At 36.0% G+C, this 21,301-nt stretch overlaps 1 protein-coding gene across 9 annotated transcripts in view; it reads right to left on the minus strand.

The window, feature by feature from the left end:
- The window catches only part of PCNX1 (pecanex 1), a 162,405-nt gene that overhangs the window by 31,906 nt on the left and 109,198 nt on the right, over positions 1 to 21,301 (minus strand). For 8 of the 9 annotated variants that reach the window (XM_046007331.1, XM_046007330.1, XM_046007328.1 and 5 more), the window contains 8 exons: positions 13,338 to 13,447; positions 12,598 to 12,703; positions 11,038 to 11,130; positions 10,247 to 10,397; positions 7,742 to 7,883; positions 6,847 to 7,024; positions 3,946 to 4,054; positions 3,008 to 3,137 (listed from right to left, as the gene is read on the minus strand). In XM_046007331.1, the coding sequence (XP_045863287.1) occupies positions 3,008 to 3,137; positions 3,946 to 4,054; positions 6,847 to 7,024; positions 7,742 to 7,883; positions 10,247 to 10,397; positions 11,038 to 11,130; positions 12,598 to 12,703; positions 13,338 to 13,447 (1,019 nt within the window). The remainder of the gene's footprint in view (positions 1 to 3,007; positions 3,138 to 3,945; positions 4,055 to 6,846; positions 7,025 to 7,741; positions 7,884 to 10,246; positions 10,398 to 11,037; positions 11,131 to 12,597; positions 12,704 to 13,337; positions 13,448 to 21,301) is intronic. The other variant, XM_046007329.1, reaches the window with a different exon arrangement.

The following is a 21,301-nucleotide window of genomic DNA, read 5'->3' on the forward strand; positions in this document are numbered from 1 at the left end:
TTTATGTATTTGACAGAGAGAGAGAGAGATCACAAGTAGGCAGAGGGGCAGACAGAGAGGGGTGGGGAAGCAGGTCCCCCTGCTGAGCAGAGAGCCTGAGGTGGGGCTTGATCCCAGGACCCTGGGATCATGACCTGAGCCAAAGGCAGAGGCTTAACCCACTGAGCCACCCAGGCGCCCCCCCATAAAGCACTTCTGCTGCATTCTGAAGTAGGATGGTTGTCTCAAGGGAAGCATTCGTGTCGTTTGAACTGTAAGCTGCACTAACTCTTTTCCATGGAACACCATCTTTACTGTGATTATTCAGACTGACATACTTGACAGACAGTTCTCAAAAATAAAGAAAGTGGGTCTGTCCTGTTGCCAATAACAAAATTCAAGTTTCTAAGCAAAAATTCGAATTTAGGAAAATGTATATATATTTATCCAACAAGCTTGACAGCTTAGCAATACTTAAACACATTTCTTTAGAGATGGCTGGTGATATGAATGAACACATTTTTTAAAATTATATAACGAAATGTGTCAGGATCTTGATCAAGAACTGTAAGATCTACATTACCCAGTGAACCAATATTTTTTAATGATTAATAAATGCTGTTTTAAGATTATGCATGGGTAAAAAAAATCCATTCGAAGTGTAAGACACATCAGTGAATTTTGATGTAACACAGTTCCAAGAATTCATGGGGGCAAGGGGAGGCCACCACAAGATGGGTCACTTGGACATGAACATTATTTTGAGCTAAAAGCAATCAAGGGGCACCTGGGTGGCTCAGCCAGTTAAGTGTCTGCTTTTGGCTCAGGTGATGACACCAGGGACCTGGAATTGAGCCCTGCATCAGGCTCCCTGCTCAGCAAGGAGCCTGCTTCTCCCTCTCCCTCTCCCTGTCTCTCTCTCTCTCTTTCTAATAAATAAATAAATAAATAAAATATTTAAAATTTTTTAAAAATTAAAGCAATCAAAACCCAGTAAATTCAGGAAAACATCTTTACCTCCCCCTCAACTGCTTGCTTGTATCACCAAGAGATCTATTAACAGAGATTCCTCTTTACCTAAGAAACTTATCTACAGAGTGGGGCAACCTTTGTTTTCCAAACACCTCTTTTCACCTTCTTGCTAATGATCTTTCTCCCCTTTGTATCCTAAGACCCTTATCCTTCTTAGTTCACAGAAGCAGCATATTACCTGTCTCTGGAATTTCCAAGTCTGTGTGGATTCCCCACATGTGTACACTAAATTTGATTTTCTCCTGTTTATTTGTCTCATGTCAATTTGATTCTTAATTGAGCTAGAAGGATCTTGAAGGGCAGAGGAAATTCTTCTTCCCCAACAATAGATATGGTTTTAGACTCTAACTGCAACTAATCTTTACAAAACTACCATGTGTCAACTTTTAATGATCAAAGAAAAATATCCACAATTGTCTAAAAAGGCTATTAAAATACTTCTTTCTTTTCTAACTATATGTCTGCAAGAGGCCAGATTTTCTTCATACACTTCAACTAAAACAACATATTTCAAGAACAGATTGGCTGCAGAAGCAGATATGAGAATCTGGCTGTCTTTTACTGAGCTAGACATTAAAGAGATTTATAGAACTACAAAAACAGTGACACTCTTCTCACTGACTTTTTTTTGGGGGGGTGGTAAATATAGTAATTTTCATTACAAAAATATTATTTATATTAACACATAATGAATTTATTATTGCTATTTTTAAACTAATAAACATTTGAATTTTTCTAAGTGTTGATTTCTAATACAGTAACTATCTGTAGATAAAACCTGTATCAACAAAAAGTTGTTGGAGACTTTAATAACTGTGAAGAGACTAAAGGCGGATGCCTGGGTGGCTCAGTGGGTTAAGCCTCTGCTTCGGCTTGGGTCATGATCTCAGGATCCTGGGATCGAGTCCTGCATTGGGCTCTCTGTTCAGTGGGGAGTCTGCTTCCCCTTCTCTCTGGCTGCCTCTCTGCCTACTTGTGATCTCTGTCTGTCAAATAAATAAAATCTTAAAAAAAGAGAGAGAGAAAGTAAAGGGGTCCTTTGACAAAAACTGCCACCACAGACATTATTTTGGGCTCAATTTAAGTTAGCTGAGAAGAACAGAATATAAATAACACTGAAATTCATCAAAAAAAGAAACACTATGTGTGATTTTAGATAAAAGAGCAAAAGCTTCAAATTCCCAAGCTGGTCCATTGTTTAAACGGAGAGACTACTACTCTCACCTATTATACATGCTAACGTGTCAAAGTAAAGAAAGCAAAGAAGCAGTCATGAAGATGGCCTGTAGAATTAAAAAATGATATAAGCTCTCTCCAAATCAGTATGTTGATATATGTTAAAAGGCTTAAAATGTGTAGGCTCCATGACTTAGTAATTCCCCTTTTGGATAATCTTTCTTAAATTAAAAAAAAGAAAGAAAAATAGAAAGGAAGGAAGAAATAAATAAATTCACCTGGAGAGATTACATGTCAGGACAGTTAGCAGGCATCATATAAAACAACTAGCCAAAGGTACTAAATCTAAATGGACAAAATACTTTATGTACAAAAATGGATCATTAGGAAGTTATTCTCCTAAAAAGCCAGAAATAATCTACAGAAAAGCTCTGCAAATAACTATTTCTAAGAAAACTATAACTAATTTTGATTGCCATAACGAAATAACATTGTATAGCATGAAGTTTCAGAGTAGTATTAATATGGAACCAACTCAAAAGAAATAGCATTAAAAGAAAAAAGACAGAAAAATGAGTATATTCAACAATAACTAGGTTTTTAAAAAATCTTGTAAAAAATCGAAGAGAAAATATAGAGTAGTTATTCTGACTCTTTTAATTTTATGATTTTGAAACTTTAAGAGAATTTATAAAATAGTTTCAGCAAAATATTTCAACACAAAAAATTATTAGCCATGAATTATTATAATAATGCTGTTGATAGTTTTTCTTAGTAAAGAATAGATAAAATCCACTTTCAGGTGTTTTATTGTACTCACTTATAGTCTCTCTCCCAGAATTTCACAGGTCGAACATATGAAGTGATGAATATTGCACTTCCCAGAAAGGGATTTAGTGGAGTAGAAAAAAAGGCGGACACAGCAGCCTGAACAAACAACATGGCCGAATCTATGAAAAAACTGGTTAAGGATTTTAACACTCACCTGAGTGAGCACGCACGTGTGCACTCACAAACATACACACACACATACATCTCACAAACATACTGCAATTACAGCAACGAGAACAATGAGGTTCATCAGAGGAACACAAAAGAGGGTGTCATGGACAATGTAAGAGGGTACAAGCAGAAAGACACAGCCAGGAAAAGTATACCCTGGCATGATGCTTTGAAGGGAGTCAGATAAGTATTTGCTAATATGTATTTGGTAAAAGTCCATACACTAACTCTTGAATAAATATGCCTGGGTTTAATCTTCCAAAAGATCAAACTAAAATTTACAGATACAAGAAGTCTGCATTTCAACATCCATGTGGTCACTAACCTTTACTTTTATTTAGAAAGTACTTTTAAGAAATGATTAGAATAGGACATTTTAAACATAGTTCAATTACAATCATGTGATTATGAAAAATGTTTGTATCTTCATTCATTTGAAAATATTTCTAAACATTTTGTATTTATTTAAAAATTCTTAGACTTCAATACACATGTATACATAAAATTTTAAATCAGCATTACTTAATCATAAAATCTTAATACTGTCCTCGTGTTCAGATGATCTATGGGTCACAGATGTTAATACAAGTTAAACAATCAAAATCAGTACAGATGTGGACTCAAAGGACTGAGAATATTGATAATTTATCACCTAGTAACCGATCTTCTGTACCTGTAAAAGGTTACGCCTACAAACCGACAGTCACAGCAAGGATGTGACTGCCCTTTCTTACACATCTTTTATTGGAAGGATACGGGGCACGGCAAAGGGCTGAGCAAAAGCATGGAAAGCAGAACCCCATGTAATTTGCCAGGGGGCAATGTAAGTGTATACAAACTGCAACTTATAAAGGAGTTCCCAAAGCTGTAGGAGGAAAAGGAAAACAATCAGTAAAAACCTTATCATCAGGTACTTGAATTAGAAAATGAAAGACCTCTAAAAGTTTCTTTTCCTAATAGAAAAATGGCATTGAAATTACGTGCCATTTGGGTAAAAGGAGAAGACGTGTCAACTGCCAAAACACTGGGTATATATTTAAGTAAAGACAGCGAGCTGATTTATGAGCTTGTGGTTCGCCTGTTTGAACACTGAACAACTCTATGCCCTCTATTGGGTATATGCCTACTACTATAAGCAAAACATAGAAAGGGAGGACCCTAATCTAGGTATTTATAAAGCTTCAGAAATTCATACATATTTTTATTATAAGACACATTTTCCTCAAATTTAGTGTTTTGAAAACTGAGTATGTTTTAAATGCAATGTCAAAAGAAGTGTGAGAGCAGCCAGGCAGGAAATAAAGCTGGAGAACAGCTGTCAGTGTCTGTCTGCCCAAGACTGAGTAGTACGTATTAGGCATCTGTTCTTAATTTCAATTGTGACTGTCAGTGGAAACACAACACACATTTTAACTTTACGTAAGTTAGGATTTGTTTTGTTGTTGAGCATGTCCTCGACACTGGAACAGAATGACTGTGCTCGCCTAAACTGCCTCTGTAGCTCAGGCAATGCAAGACCCAACTCACAGGGTCTTGGGGCAGGAGATTCAAATTAATTCGGTGCCGTGACTCAGGCACTGAACATCTCATACTTAAATTGCTCAAAAATTAATTGCAAACAAACCTGTTTAACTTTCAATTTAAAAAAAGAAATTACAACTTCAACCAATTACAAAACGCAGTTGAACTCCTGCATTCTTTGCGACGACTCAAAATTATGCCGGTAATCCTTGATCAGGATGTGATCAGGATGAGAGAAGTAAAAGCAGCATTTGTATGATCAAGATGCCATCGTAACTGCCTAAAGCAGTACTTTAGAAAACTAAACTTCAGGTTTTAAATGTGAACCAGACTGAACTCAAATTTTGACTGTAATGTTGAAGAAAAAATGATATGCAGTTACACAGATAAGTGGTCGGTGGGTAAAAGCACTTTCGTATATATTCAAAATTTTTTCTGTAAGATTACTTAACTGATGCTGCATTTTACAATGTTATCTTTAAAAATATATTAGAAATCTCTTGGGGAGCCTGGGTGGCTCAGTGGATTAATCCGCTGCCTTCGGCTCGGGTCATGATCTCAGGGTCCTGGGATCGAGCCCCACATCGGGCTCTCTGCTCCGCAGGGAGCCTGCTTCCTCCTCTCTCTCTGCCCGCCTCTCTGCCTACTTGTGATCTCTCTCTCTGTCAAATAAATAAATAAAAATCTTTAAAAAAAAAAAAGAAATCTCTTGAAAATTATTTGCTTGCTATTATTGTTAAGTTCTATCAGCTAACCTTACATAATGCAGTCCTTAAGGGCAGAGCTTTCCCTATTTGCTCGCCGATCTAGAACAGTTCTGGAGCACTGTATGCGCTGAAGGACAATTTGTTTAACAAATGAAAGTATTAAGAAAATCCAAACTAATACAAATTAAGTGCCTTTCAGAGATTGTTTCTATTTTATTGAAACTTTAACTTTTTTCCCAATCAAAAAAAGATGCCATATAAATTTTCAACCTAAATATTTAAATTTGTGAGAGACCACATGCTTCTTTATACAAACAATTCTTTAACTTTCTGTCTTCCTCCTTTGGTTAACCATGCTCACTAGAAGAAGAAATAAATGATAAAAATGCATACAAATTAGTGATTGAACAAATATAATACTGCAGTATTTTAGAAGCTACTTAGTACAATATTTAGCACAATAGTTTGAAATTGACTATCACTAAAATCTTGTTCAGATTAATGGTTTTACATTTGCACTGTTCCCATCCTAGGTTAGACCTCTATCACATCTAAATTACTGTCACAGTCTCTTAAACTGTTCTCCGTACCTTTAGGTTCTCTCTTCCCCAATCCATCCCAAATGTGGCTGACCAGGCTAACTTGCCTAAAATTGGGCTTTCATTGTGTTTTGTAGCTGTCATATGCTTCAGCTCTCTGTTACCTATCAAATGGGATAATATATGTCAAAGTCCTTTGTATGTGGTCAGTGTTAACATGAAATCTAAATTCAATTTAACTTACAAATAATTTGACTCACAACCTATTTCGTTTAGAAAGGTAATATGTTCAGTAAAAAGATTCTTAGAAAGGGAGGCAGAAGACCCAAGTTTTGCCATCTCATTTATAAAATGACTAAAAGTATCTTTCTTAGGGGTAGATAATAAATCGTAGAAGCATTTTGTAATTTTCAGAATATTCTACAAATGTTAACATCAAACTAACTTCTGATTCCTCCCACACGGCCTCACTGGCCTCAGCGTCTAACATTTTCAATTCAGCTATCAGGTTATTTCCTCCCTCTGTCTGTCCAGGAGCCCAAAGCCCAGTTCCACTATTACCGTGTCTATTTCTAGAATTATTCAAAACCACACCCACTTTTAGAAGAGCCTATATATTTAAAAATACATAGCTAATGGTGTTTCTCTAATTTTTCTATATAACTTAATCTTATCTCCTACCTATAGCAAGAAATACGTCTTTTATGGATCATAGTGACTAGCATTATCTAGGGATTCTAAAATGCTCCTAAGTAACTGCTTGATTGAATAAAGGTATTACTTAAAAGATAACGAAGCAAAGGAAATGCAAGCAGAATCCTCACTAAACAGTGTAATACTTAGGGCGATTCTGTTTACAGATAGGGAAATTCCATTCAGTGATAAATTACCTTGTTGAAGAGTATGGACATGAAGAAGAGATCCAACAGCATGGTCTCTGAAAATGCTTCGTAATCAATTTTGAAAAAGAGCACAGTAAAGATGACCGTAACATACTGATATGTAGGGCTGCTAAAAGAGGATCGTAGCAACTTCAGACCAGCAATGGTGATCATTAAAGCACCTAATCTATAATATAAAGAAAGCACCACTCATCAATCAAGGACTGAGAACTTCAGAAAATCTACTAACTTTAGAAAAAAATCATTTCATTAACCATGCTTACAAAATATATGTATCAAATTGTAAACGTCAGGAAATCGCATATGAAAATAAACTACTATAGTATTTCCTTTTAACAACATGTAATATGATTCTTATTCCTTCATATAAATAAGCATGCTTAAAAAAATAAGTAACAGCACTGTAATTCTAATATATGGTTCTCCAGTTTCTGGGCATTTTTATTGCTTTACTATTGATAGCATTTGGCACATAAAAAACATGTATTAAGGCTTACCCAACATGTACCTAGCCTAGTGGGTAGGCTTATAGGATGACTGCACAGGCAAGTGATCAATGATACAGCCTCATTTACACAGTACACAAAAACAGGCATCTCTCAAACTCACCATTTAAAATTAAAAATTAACTTTATTTAATAAATGTCCTCTCATAAAATATCAGTTGAGGATAAGATGTCTGGAGTGGTGATATACAAGAGCGGAAACAGATGTTCGGGCAAGGGAAGTTAAAGACACAGTATCACCTGAATTTTTCTTTATCTCACCATGCACTGCACCAAAGAGACGCTCAATTACTGCTCCTTGATCAATGTCTTAGGACATTGCTTATGACAGCCCCTAGCAGCTAAATATAGATAGATAAGAGGAGTACTGTACTTACTCTGTATCCAGTTTTTTTGGACTAGCAATTGTCTCTGCACTGCTACTGAGTTCATTGAGAACAATCAATGGATAGATGATATTCTTCTCCACAAAAAGAAGCCATACGTGAAGTTTCTCAAACCACATCATAGTGGCTGCATCTAACAAGGCAATGTAAGAAGATCATATCATCTACTGTGTAAAATATAGGCACACCTCATTTATTGTGCTTTACATTATTCTACTTTCCAGATCTGCATCTTTTACAAATGGAAGCTTTATGGAAACCCCATGCTGAGTAAGTCTATCAGTACCATTTTCCAAGAGCATTTGCTCACTTCATGTCTCTCTGTCACATGTTAGTAATCCTTGCAATATTAAAACTTTTTCATTATAATTATATTTGCTATGGTGATTTATGGTCAGCGATCTTTGATGCTACTGTTGTATGCTTTGGGAATACATGAACTGTACCCATGTAAGAAGGCAAACTTAACCAATAACGTATGTGTTCTGACGGCTCTCCTGACCAGCTGTTCCACCATACCTCTCCCTCCTTTCAGGCTTTCCTATTCCCTAAGATTGAAATTAGGCCAATTAATAATTCTACAATGGCTACTTATGGTTACTTCAAGTGAAAGGAAGAATTACACATCTCTCATTTTTAAATCAAAAGCTGGAATTGATTAAGCCTAACGAGGAAGGTGTTAAAAGCCAAGACAGTAGTGCCTGGGTGGCTTAGTTGGTTGAGCATCTGCCTTCCACTCAGGTGATGATCCCAGGGTCCTGGGATAAGGTTAGGTCGGTTCCCCTGTTCAGACGGGAGTCTGCTCCTCCCCTTCCTTCTGCCTCTGCCCCAACTTGTGCTCTATCAAATAAATAAATAAAATCTTTAAAAAATAAAAAAAAATTTTTTTAATTATTAAAATAATAAATAAATAAATGCCAAGATAGGCCAAAACCTAGGCCTCTTGTGCCAAACATCAGTCAAGTTGTGACTGCAAGGGAAAAGTTCTTAAAGGAAATTATGGAGAAAGTGTTTGTGGTCTGCATAGAAGATCAAACCAGTCATATTCCCTTAAGCCAAAATAATCCAGAGCAAGGCCCTAACTCTCTTCAATGCTGTGCAGGCTGAGACAGGTGGGGAGGCTGCAGGAGAGAGGTCTGGAGAAGCCGTCTCCATAACATCGAAGTGCCAGGTGAAGCAGCAGGTGCTGATGGAGAAGCTGCAGCAGGTTCTGCAGAAGATCCAGTGAAGATAAGTAAGGAAGGTGGCTGCAGATTTTCAGTGCAGACTAAACAGCCTTCTACAGTCTTCTGCTGGAAGACAATGCCATGTGGGACTTTCATCGCTAGAGAAAAGTCAACGCCTGGCTTCAAAGCTTCAAAGGCCAGGCTGATTCTGTTGTTAGGGGCTAACACAGCTGGTGACTTTCAGTGGAAGCCAGTGCTCACTGGCCATTCTGAAAATCCTCAGGCCCTTCCGAATGATGCTAACTCTACTCTGCCTGTGTACTACAGATGGAACAACAAAGCCTGGAGGACAGAACATCTGCACATGATATAGTTTACTGAGTATTTCAAGCCCACTGCTGAGGCCGACTGCTCAGAAAAAGAGATTACTTTCGAAAGGATACTCAAAGCAATTTTACTAAAAGGTCCAGGAAATTTGCTTTGAGAATACATAGTCAAGTCTGATACAGAAAGCTTTTAAAAGCTTTAGAATTCTCTGAACAATTAATCTCCAAACAATTGAGGAATTTACTGTCATAATTCACTAACTGAAGAAAAAGCCTTAGGAAAAACCACTGGCTTATTTAATCACAGATATATAATAAATGATGATATAGTTAGGAACTTTTACTGTTTCTCTAAAATGAGGAAGTATGCCACATCACAGGTCATGGGGCCAATGAACAAAGACCAACTACTTATGACAGGAAAGAAAAGTCAGGGTTTAAAATGGACGAGACTCCTGCCTCCTTCTGAGTCAGTTTATACCTTATCCCACATCTGAAGAAGTAAAAACGATTACAAGTGTCTTAAACTTCTTTTCATCTGATCTGCTCTTACACCCTTCTCTAGTAGGACACAGTGTCACTGGTGGAAACAGAAACAAAGTGCTCTCTATTTCCCCTATGCTTTGAGTTAAAAATACTTCAAACAGAAGTCTTAAGGAGAACTGGATTGCCGATATATAGAAAAGAACATTTAGGGAAAGGTAGGGACTGGAAGAGAAGCCACAGACATGCACAGGATTCATCAATGAGAGGTCTGTGAAGAACAACATAGAAAGGAAGTAATTTTATTTTGTGGAAGTTAGCATTGCGGTACTGACATTTATACTTCAACTGAAATTAAAGCATCCTGCAAAAGGTCTGACTCATCACAACTTCAAATCTAAGTAGAACAAACACAAGCCAAAGTGTTACTTGATGATACTTATTTAACCGTCATCTGCTAAAGTAAAAAAAAAAAAAAAAAATCGTACTATTAAAAAGAGCAGAGTTAACAAAATACTCACTCCGAACTTCGTACTGGTTGTACTCCGCTGTCTTCAGCAGAGGGTGGGAGAAGCAGTGCCATGGCAGCTGTTTTCGAAGCTGAGGCAGCACATAATGAGTTACAAAACCCACGAAGCCGACCAATGCATACAACACGTACTTGAGAGCAGGCTAAAAGCAGAATGAAATCAGGAAAATTAAAAGTGATTTTGAGATTTATAGGAATTTCTAATTTGTCAGTTCAATTTTCTAATTATTAATAGAAAATAGCAAAGTGAATTTTTGAATCTATGAACCAAACATCTCTCAATGGTTAACAACTGCTTTCTTATGTGGTTTTTCCAAAACTTGTACCAGGGATGATCCAAAGGTACAGAAAAAGTGGTGGTATGTCCCATCTGACATCAGTTATAAAGGACTGATGCTTCAGTCCTGGGCTTTCTCTCTCTAGGACCACTGGCTCTAGGGAAAACCAGCTGCCATTTTGTGTGGATACTCGAACAGTCTATGGCGAGGGCCGCATGGAGAGGAACTCAGATCTCTGGCCAATGGTCAGCAAAGAACTAAGGCCTGCTTCAGCTGAAGTCATGGCAGTCCCATGACTACGGCATCATAACGCAGCCTGAACTGAGATCATCTAGCTAAGCTACAGATTCATAACTCAGAGAAACCATGAGAAAATAAATATTTGTTGTTAAAACTAAACAAACAGAAAGTCATATATTTCAGCATCACTGACAAATATTACAGTCAAATAAAAAATGAGTCTAAACAGTTATTTCCCCCCAATCAAAAGATCAAAATTCTTTACCTGCAACACTGTGAACACCGTGCTTACATGAATAGCAAAATATAGCACACCAATTACGATGCATACTACTAGGTCAGACTGTAAACGCTCACTCTGTAGAACAAAACAGAATTATCCAACAATTACATAAAATTTAAAAATACATATTTCTTTTATTCCCAACAAAGAAATAATTTTTCATTGATCCTATTCTTCTAGATAGTTTTTATATATAATAATTGGCTAGTAATTTTTTCTTTCCCAATTTCCTGATATTTTGGTTTGAAACTGCAATATCAAGGAAATGAAACTAGTTCTACACACTGTATAATATATTAAAACAAAGCCTTTTAGTTGTTTTATTTTAAAAGATTTTATTTTTAAAGTAATCTCTTCACCCACTGTGGGGGTCGAACTCACAACCCTGACACCAGGAGTCCCATGTTCTACTGACTGAGCCAGCCAGATGCCCCATAACAAAGTCTTTTAGAATGAAGATTCCACCACCCCCCCGCCACTGCTCTGTAAGTTTCATTTTTTACATATGGGAAAAGGAAATGAGTGAGATACTTAAGTTACTATATCAGTTATAGGGGATATTCTTTTGGATAACAAAGTTATATTTTCATTGATTTTTTTAAGATGTTGAAACTGCATGTCCTATTTTACTTACTAGATTTTGATTCTTTTAGTGGTTGTAGTAAATCAAAAATGTCTCAATATCTTGACTGGTCATCAACTGACCCACAGATTTATGCTAATTTTAAGCTACATTCAGAAATCTCTTACCAAATTTAACATGAAATGTCCTTGCTAACATGGAAACTAAAGTCAGAAAAAATTGTTTGAATTCAATCCTTGTATATTTCTAAAGTTTCTGAGAATACGTGAAGAGCTCAAGTTCAGTAAAGGTAAATATTATGACTAATTCAAGACCCATATAAATGGGGAGTTTTTCACAAGCAGAAATAATCTAAAGTAACTTAGAAAAAAATGTTTTATGCTTTGTTCCATAAAGCAGATATGAATCTATAAAATTAATTTTTCAAATAATTACTAAAAGAATACAGACATTGAATTTACTAAACTAGAAACTTTTAAATTGTTACATTTTCTTAAATATATTAAATTAATACAGATAACTGCTCTCTTCTTCAATCTGAAAAATAAACACATAAAATTTTCGGATTGCCCTAGAGGAATAAAACACACTAAAAGATTAGCAGATGATTTAAAAGGACATAGTTTTATCAACAAGAAAATAACAAAAAACAACTTATGTTAAAATATGCATCTTTCAAATCCTAGTTTAAACTGATTAGGATTAAGAATTCTATAAACAATGAAATTACTTCATTTTACCTACTCAGAAAATGAATGTTTAGCATACTTTTTTAAATAGAAATAACCTTTGAGAAATGAGCATTTCTTAACAGGTTAAAATTTGACATAAAGGCAGTCAACAATATACACCTGTTCACACATTTTCCCCAATTTCAAAAGGCCTTCATTATATAAAATGATGAACTGTCTCAAATTTACATCTTTCAGGTGACTTTCAGGTAAAAAGCTAAAACTTACAACAGAATTTCTAAGTTTTTCAGGCAGTGGATCTTTTACTTCAGACAGAGGGTCTTCTGGATTTTTCTCTTCTGTTTTTGGAAAAATCTTGGATTGCACCAAAGAGCTTTAAATTAAAAAAAGAAAAAGAAAGAAAAAGAATAAAAAATATATTCATAACCTGATAACCTGTACTTCAAATGACAAATGAAGTTTATGATAAAAAATCAAGTGTTCCAGGGACGCCTGGGTGGTGCAATCAGTTAAGCATCTAACTCTTGGTTTCTGCTCAGGTCCTGACCTCAGGGTCCTGAGATCAAGCCCCACGCTGGGCTCCACACTCAGCGAGAGTCAGTTTCAGATTCTCTCTCCCTCTGTCCCTCCCACTCATGCATGCATGCTTACTCACTCTCTTACTCTCTAAAATAAATAAATCTTAAAAAAAAAAATAAACAAGCATTCCAAGTATATTTAATCATTAGCAAATGATAGTGTCTAAAGAGTTCACAATGCTATAAATAAGTATACAAAGAGCATATTTTTATTAAAATATATTTTTAATACCTCTTAAGAGAGAAAATGCAAATATTCCCAGCCAAACTGATTAGAATGATCCAAAATTAATGTATTTGAAACCCAATACAGATTAAGTCAACAGCACTTTGACAAGGCAGTGGGAAAACAGATCTTGAAAGTTAAATTTGAAAGAAATGCGAACTTACTTAAATTTCTTTAATTAAATAACGACTGATTTCACTTACAAAAGCACAGATGGATCACTGCTTTGTCTGCTGAGATGATAGGATACTGCCACTAACAAACCACAAAAAACGGAGAAAAGTACTGGAATATGTTGGCCATCCCAGGAATCCTGTTGGGAAAAAAGTTTCATAGAACAATATGCATCTTCATGATCCCAGGGTCCTGGGATCGAGCCCCGCATCGGGCTCTCTGCTTAGCGGAGAGCCTGCTTCCTTCTCTCTCTCTCTGCCTACTTGTAATCTCTGTCAAATAAATAAATCTTAAAAAAAAAAAAAAAAAAGAACAATATGCATCTTTTTTATCATCTATCATATAATTCTTTTATGTCAGTATTTTGGAGGAAGATAAATTTACCAAAAACTTTTAGCCATATTACTAATTGTATTTTATCCCAGATAAATTTAGAGTTACTACTTTTTGGTGAGCTAGAATCTAACTACTAGATCATCTTCAGATTTCTTTTGGTACTAAAACTGTATTTATACACTAAGGATAAGACATTTGCTTCTGATAACATGCTGCTGTCAATTTCTTTGTATTTCAAGTGGTATAAGGTTTAGGGTAAACTACATTCTCCCTTTAGAAAATGAAATAACTTGGTTGATTCGACATAATAATGGAATAGGGAAAAGGCAACACATGGTACAACACATTAGATAAAACAGATGAGACATTGCTGTGCTTTTATCCTGATACCTTTGCTCATACACAATATGCCATTATTTCACAGTCTTCCAGAAAATTGAGTAGGCTTTCTGTGCTCTTGAGTAATGAACTGCATATTCCCCAAAAGAAATAATGCAAAGGCTAGCTTCTAAAGCCAACCAAACATGTGGACGTGGATATGTCATGCAATGTCTGCTCACTGCAATATTTCTGGAGTCTACTAGCACGGTCCTTGATAAAGAGTAGACAATACAAAAAAAAAAAAAAAAAAAAAAAAGAGTAGACAATACTGATGAAAGGAATAGTCAGTAGTTCTTAAGTATGGCCAGTAAGTAAATAGCATTCTATTCCTTCTTCTTTCTCTGGAGTTCAAGAAGGGGAAATGATAGGTGTGAGAATCCCAATAGTAGTTTATTAAATAATTTGGGTTTCTTTTTTTTTAAATAATGAAGTCTTCAAAATTGTTCCATATCACAACATAGAGGCATTTTTGTAATGGCTACATCAAAATATCATTATATAATCACACTGAACACTATGTGTCAAGCCCCATTCTTAGCTCTTTGCTAAGTAGTTCCTAAATTAATTATTAAGATCATCCTTGGAGATATGTACTATTACTCTCCAATTTATAGATGAGAAACTCAGGCACAAAGGGTTCAAGTAATTTGTTCAATTAGGTGGTGGAGCCAGGAACTGAACCACCTGATGTCTGGATTTACTGAGAAGGAAGTTAAATAATACAGGAGTTTAAGAATGAAAGAGAGATAAACACATAAGGAAAAAAGTAAAAGAGAAAATAAAATGTATGTTGGAATAGCATTTGCACAGTGATAATAAGGGAAACATATCAGGCTTATGAGAGAGACAAGGAATACCACGTGTGGTTGACATGTGCAGCAAGAGAGTAAAGAAAGTTAAGCCTACAACTTCCATAAAGCACGGTCCATGGATAATGCATAAAACTTGACAAAATATAAGAAGTATAAGTCAGTTACTTAGACACCAGGAGGTAAATACCAAAAGAATCAACTCAAAGAACTGAAAGTGGTAACTCTTTTTTTTTTTTTTTTTTTGAAGATTTTATTTATTTCTTAACAGAAATCACAAGTAGGCAGAGAGATTTGAAGGGAAGCAGGCCCCCTGATGAGCAGAGAGCCCAATGCGGGGCTCAATCCCAGGATCCTGGGATCATGACCTGAGCGGAAGGCAGAGGCTTTAACCCACTGAGCCACCCAGGTGTCCCTGAGAGTGGTAACTCTAGGGAGGGGATAAAGAGGTAGGAGATGGTTGTTTCTGGTGATAAGTCCTGTAGAAATATTTGATTCTTTGAAAGATATACATGTACAACTTAAGTAAACATGAAAACTAATAAAAAGATGTCCAGAACATCTGCTTTAGAAAACTGGCAATTCCATTTCTGGAATTTACCCAAGTAAAATTAAAACATACATGTGTTCATACATGTGTTCATTGCAGCTTTATTCACACTATTCCTAAACTCCAGAGGTGCCTGGGTGGTTCAGTCTGTTAAGTTTTTGCCTTCAGCTCAGGTGGTGATCCCAGGGTCCTGGAATAGAGCTCCAAGTCTGGCTCCCTGCTCAGGGAGAAGGCCTGCTTCTCCCTTTCCCTCTGCTCCTTCCTGGCTGCTTGTGCTGGCTCTCTGTGTCCATAAATAAATAAATAAATAAATAAAATCTTAATAAAAAAATATTCCTAAACTCTGAACAACTCAGATGTTCCCCTCAAGGACAGCAGAGAAGCTGACATATGCATACAATGGGAGGAGGAATGATTTAAAACTAAATGGGTTATTTTCCTGCACTAAGAATCTCGAAACATTATATTGAACAAAATACATCAGCTACAGAAGAGGTATGATTCTATTTATATGAAGTTCAAGAACCCCAAATTGTAAAAGTGGTTGGGGCAGGGGGACTGAAAAAGGAATATGAGGGAAATTTCTTGTGGTAATGGAACTACATTTTGAGAAGGATATGTATTACCCAGGTATATGCACTTGTTAAAACTTCTCAAATTTGTGATTAAGTTACATGGATTTCACTCTATGTAAATTTTTTCTCAATTAAAAAAAAAACAAGGGTTTGGAGAAAACTAAAGATTAATTCCTTATCTGACAAATGTTTGACACTACTCTTTATTGCTCTCAGACAAAGGAAAAGCATTCTTAAATTGATCTCAAAATCATGTACTTAGATCAATAATTTATAATGATCACATATTCAAAATAACTCAGGAATATTTAAAAAGTAGTAACTACAACCTTTATTGAATCACTAACTAAAAAAGTAAAAAGCAAAACAAACCCAATCAGCTCTGGGTTTTCAGTGAACTCTGATTCAGAAGTGGGAGAAAACTCAGTAACTATAAAAAACAAAAGGGAAGTGAACCTGCTTCAAAAGATTAAAAGATGGCTCTGTTCTACCCACTGCAGTGGGTTTGAACATTTTCTCTTTACTCTGTAATGGCCCAAATTCTAGCAATCTCTTAAAAATATGAAAACATTAGAAAGTATACACACATTACTAGAATGCATTAAAGTTATTTTAGAAAAAAAAATTAGCTTTTAATGAGCCAAAAAGGTCAAGGAAAAATGAAAGAATAAACACAAGGAAAGCAAAAATCAAGAAATAATAAATGTAAATGTCTGTATTAGTAAATAGATAAAAAAAACAACAACAAATCATTCCTAATGGTATGCAATAATGTCTCCCAATGCATCTAGCTGCCCAGAAATAGCTACAGTTATCAATGTCTTGCATATTCTTCCAGCATTATTCTATGTATATACAAACCATTGGAAGTATTTCAGAAACAAAAGCAAAAGCACAAAGGAAACACCCATTTTGGGGGATATTACCTTCCGTTTTAGTAAAACACACACACACGAAAATGTGATATATATATGTGTGTGTATATGTATGTATATACACACACACACACACACACACACACACACACACACACACACACACAAGAGTATTACTCAACCTTAAAAAGGAAGGAAATCTTGTCATTTGTAACAACATGGAGGAAACTGGACGGCATTTTGCTAACTGAAGTGAGCCGGACAGATAAAAGACAAGTAATGCATAGTATCACATATACATGAATTTTTTTTTAAAGGAAAAAAGTCGAATTCGTAGGAACAGGAATAGAACAGTAGCTTCCAGGAACTGGGAGGTGTGGGAAACAGGGAAAGGTTGGTAAAAAAGATAAGAGTATAAACTTTCAATTAAGGTCTAGCTGGGGGGGGGGGGTGAGAAATGAAGACAGCGCTGCTTATTTGAAAGCTGCTAGGAGAAAGAGATTAAAAGTTCTCATCAGGATACATACTCAAAAAACTTTGTAACTGTGTGCTGAACAATGTTGACTTATTGTGATCATTTCACAATACATATAAATATCAAATTATGTTGTGCATCTGAAACTAATAATATGTCAAATTATACTCAATTAAAAATTTAAATAAACTTAAAAGTTTTTAAAAGGATGAGTAAGATCTGAGGATCTAATGTGTAACGTAATGGTTATGGTTGATGACACTGTACTGTACAACTGAAATTTGCTCCAAGAGTAGAACTTAAATGCTCTCACCAAAGCAAAACAAAAGAAAATGGGAGGTGATAAATGTATTAACTTGATGAGGAGAATCCTTTCACAGTGAATCAAATCATCACATATACTTTAAAATATCTTATCATTTTATTTGTTGATTATACTTCAATAAATCTTGGAAAAAAGCATGTTTTGTCTTGAAAACCATTCCACATTAGCACATAAAAATGTTCTAAATCTGTAGATTTATTGTAATGGATGACATCGTAAACTAAAATAGTGTAATAGAACACCACAACCAACAAAAGAGGAAAATAACCTATCTTCCTGCCTGCCTTAGGAGACAAGGTTCTGTTTGGCAGTTTTATAACTGCTGTTCTGCTACTTAATTAGAGTTAAATACACCTTTGTACACTGGGCTAGAAAACTTATTGCATGGTTAACATCTATGATTTCAACTTCCAAATAATCTCTCAATTTCCAAAACATGACTCCTGTAAACTACGATGGTTTACAGGTGGTGAACTTGGGAGAAGCTTGCATTTGGATCTCCTTTCTTCCAATTTCCTCCTGGACTTAGCTCCATCAAGTTATCTCCCTCTCTTCTTTTAAATCCAATCAAGTATCAAATCTTTTTAAAAAATAAAAACCTGAAAACAACCCCCATTATGTACATGTTTAGAAAGCTTATCTTATATTTCCTTAATATTTATTCAAAGACAGCCTTATATTAATCTAGCTTCCTCAGCCAAAACACCAAAAAGCTGTTTTGTTGAAGTCACCAATAAACTGCCAAATTCAATAAAAAGGTTTTTCAGACAATCCTGCCTCTAAAGTTTCCTTTGTGGGACTCTGTTCTATCCATCACTTAAGTATTTGTATTTCCCAACAATCTACCTGTAACCATTTCCTCTTGTCAGTCCAGGTTAGCAGTCTTTTACTTACACTTTCATTTAGCTGATGAATCCTAAATCTTTTAATCATTACCTCAAACCTTTCTACATATAACTACCTACTATGCATCTCTGGATACCCATAAAATCATCAAATGAGGGGCATTTGGGTAGCTCAGTGGGTTAAAGCCTCTGCCTTCGGCTAGGGTCGTGATCTCAGGGTCCGGGGATCGAGCCCCGCATCGGGCTCTCTGCTCTGCAGGGAGACTGCTGCCCCCTCTCTCTTTGTCTGCCTTTCTGCCTGCTTGTGATCTCTGTCAAATAAATAAATAAAATCTTAACAAAAAAATCATCAAGTGAATGTATCCATCTGTAAACAATCACTTTCTTCACTGATCTCAAAGATTTCCAATCAGAGGCACTAGTATCACTATTTAACCAGCTGTTCAAGGCAGAGCCTACCCAGAAGTCATGCTGGACCATCTTCCGGCTTTTCTCTCTTTATCCATAGAGTCCCCAGATATATTCAGTGAACCCAATTTTAGCTAGGTCCCTCATAATTTCAAGATTGTAATACAACTCATTCCACTGCTGATCCTTCCTGCTTATATTTTAATGTCCTTTCACGCCATGTAATAGAGCTTGAAGTCCGGAATTGTGATGCCACCAACTTTGGCTTTGTTCTTCAATATTCCTTTGGCTATTCGAGGTCTTTTCTGGTTCCATATAAATTTTAGGATTATTTGTTCCATTTCTTTGAAAAAAATGGATGGTATTTTGATAGGGATTGCATTAAATGTGTAGATTGCTTTAGGTAGCATAGACATTTTCACAATATTTATTCTTCCAATCCAGGAGCATGGAACATTTTTCCATTTTTTTGTGTCTTCCTCAATTTCTTTCATGAGTACTTTATAGTTTTCTGTGTATAGATTCTTAGTCTCTTTGGTTAGGTTTATTCCTAGGTATCTTATAGTTTTGGGTACAATTGTGAATGGGATTGACTCCTTAATTTCTCTTTCTTCAGTCTTGTTGTTGGTGTACAGAAATGCAACTGATTTCTGTGCATTGATTTTATATCCTGACACTTTACTGAATTCCTGTACAAGTTCTAGCAGTTTTGGAGTGGAGTCTTTTGGGTTTTCCACATATAGTATCATATCATCTGCGAAGAGTGATAGTTTGACTTCTTCTTTACCGATTTGGATGCCTTTAATTTCTTTTTGTTTTCTGATTGCTGAGGCTAGGACTTCTAATACTATGTTGAATAGCAGTGGTGATAATGGACATCCCTGCCGTGTTCCTGACCTTAATGGAAAAGCTTTCAGTTTTTCTCCATTGAGAATGATATTTGCGGTGGGTTTTTCATAGATGGCTTTGATAATATTGAGGTATGTGCCCTCTATCCCTACACTTTGAAGAGTTTTGATCAGGAAGGGATGCTGTACTTTGTCTAATGCTTTTTCAGCATCTATTGAGAGTATCATATGGTTCTTGTTCTTTCTTTTATTAATGTGTTCTATCACATTGATTGATTTGCGGATGTTGAACCAACCCTGCAGCCCTGGAATAAATCCCACTTGATCGTGGTGAATAATCCTTTTAATGTACTGTTGAATCCTATTGGCTAGTATTTTGGCGAGAATTTTTGCGTCTGTGTTCATCAAGGATATTGGTCTGTAGTTCTCTTTTTTGGTGGGATCCTTGTCTGGTTTTGGGATCAAGGTGATGCTGGCCTCATAGAATGAGTTTGGAAGTTTTCCTTCCATTTCTATTTTTTTGGAACAGTTTCAGGAGAATAGGAATGAGTTCTTCTTTAAATGTTTGGTAGAATTCCCCTGGGAAGCCGTCTGGCCCTGGGCTTTTGTTTGTTTGGAGATTTTTGATGACTGTTTCAATCTCCTTACTGGTTATGGGCCTGTTCAGGTTTTCTATTTCTTCCTGGTTCAGTTGTGGTAGTTTATATGTCTCTAGGAATGCATCCATTTCTTCCAGATTGGCCAATTTGTTGGCGTAGAGTTGCTCATAGTATGTTCTTATAATTGTCTGTATTTCTTTGGTGTTAGTTGTGATCTCTCCTCTTTCATTCATGATTTTATTGATTTGGGTCCTTTCTCTTTTCTTTTTGATGAGTCTGGCCAGGGGTTTATCAATCCTCACGCCAGAGACCAAGCAGTCTTTCTGAAACACACACTGATCATTTCTTTACCTTACCTCAAATATTCCAAAGGTCTTTAAAAAAAGAATATTATGATGGTTTTCAATCTCTACCCAATACGTTCAGGGTAAGGTATTTTATAATCTAGCCACTGCTTATCTTTCCAGCCTTACTGAAGGCCATCTTTCCTCGTGCACCCAAACTTCCAGCAATTCCAAATTATTGGCTGTTTCCTATATGCACCACATTATCTTGACAACTCCACGGTTCTCTATCCCTTGTTTCAACTAGCTGATTTCTATCTGTCTGTCAAATACTGGTTAAAAAGCTACCCCTTGGAAAACTGTCTTTAATCCCTCTTGGCTAAATAAGGTGATGATTATATACCTGTACCACTCCATTTTCACAGCCTTCATCATCCCCTGTTGAAAGTGATGGCTGACTTATTAATCACAGCTAACAGACAAACTACTTAAAAGCAGGAAATGGTGTTTAGTGCAGTCCTGGGAACACAGCAAACACTCCCTAAATGTTACTGAATAAATGATGCAAAACAGGATGCTGTAAGCCACTTCTCTTAGTCTTTTCAACCCTATCATTCTCTGACTGTCTTGCATTAATGATAAAAATAAAAATAGGGCACCTGGGTGGCTCAGTCGTTAAAGCG

The sequence above is a fragment of the Meles meles genome, chromosome 6 (assembly GCF_922984935.1).
Source record: "Meles meles chromosome 6, mMelMel3.1 paternal haplotype, whole genome shotgun sequence".
Lineage (NCBI taxonomy): Eukaryota > Metazoa > Chordata > Mammalia > Carnivora > Mustelidae > Meles > Meles meles.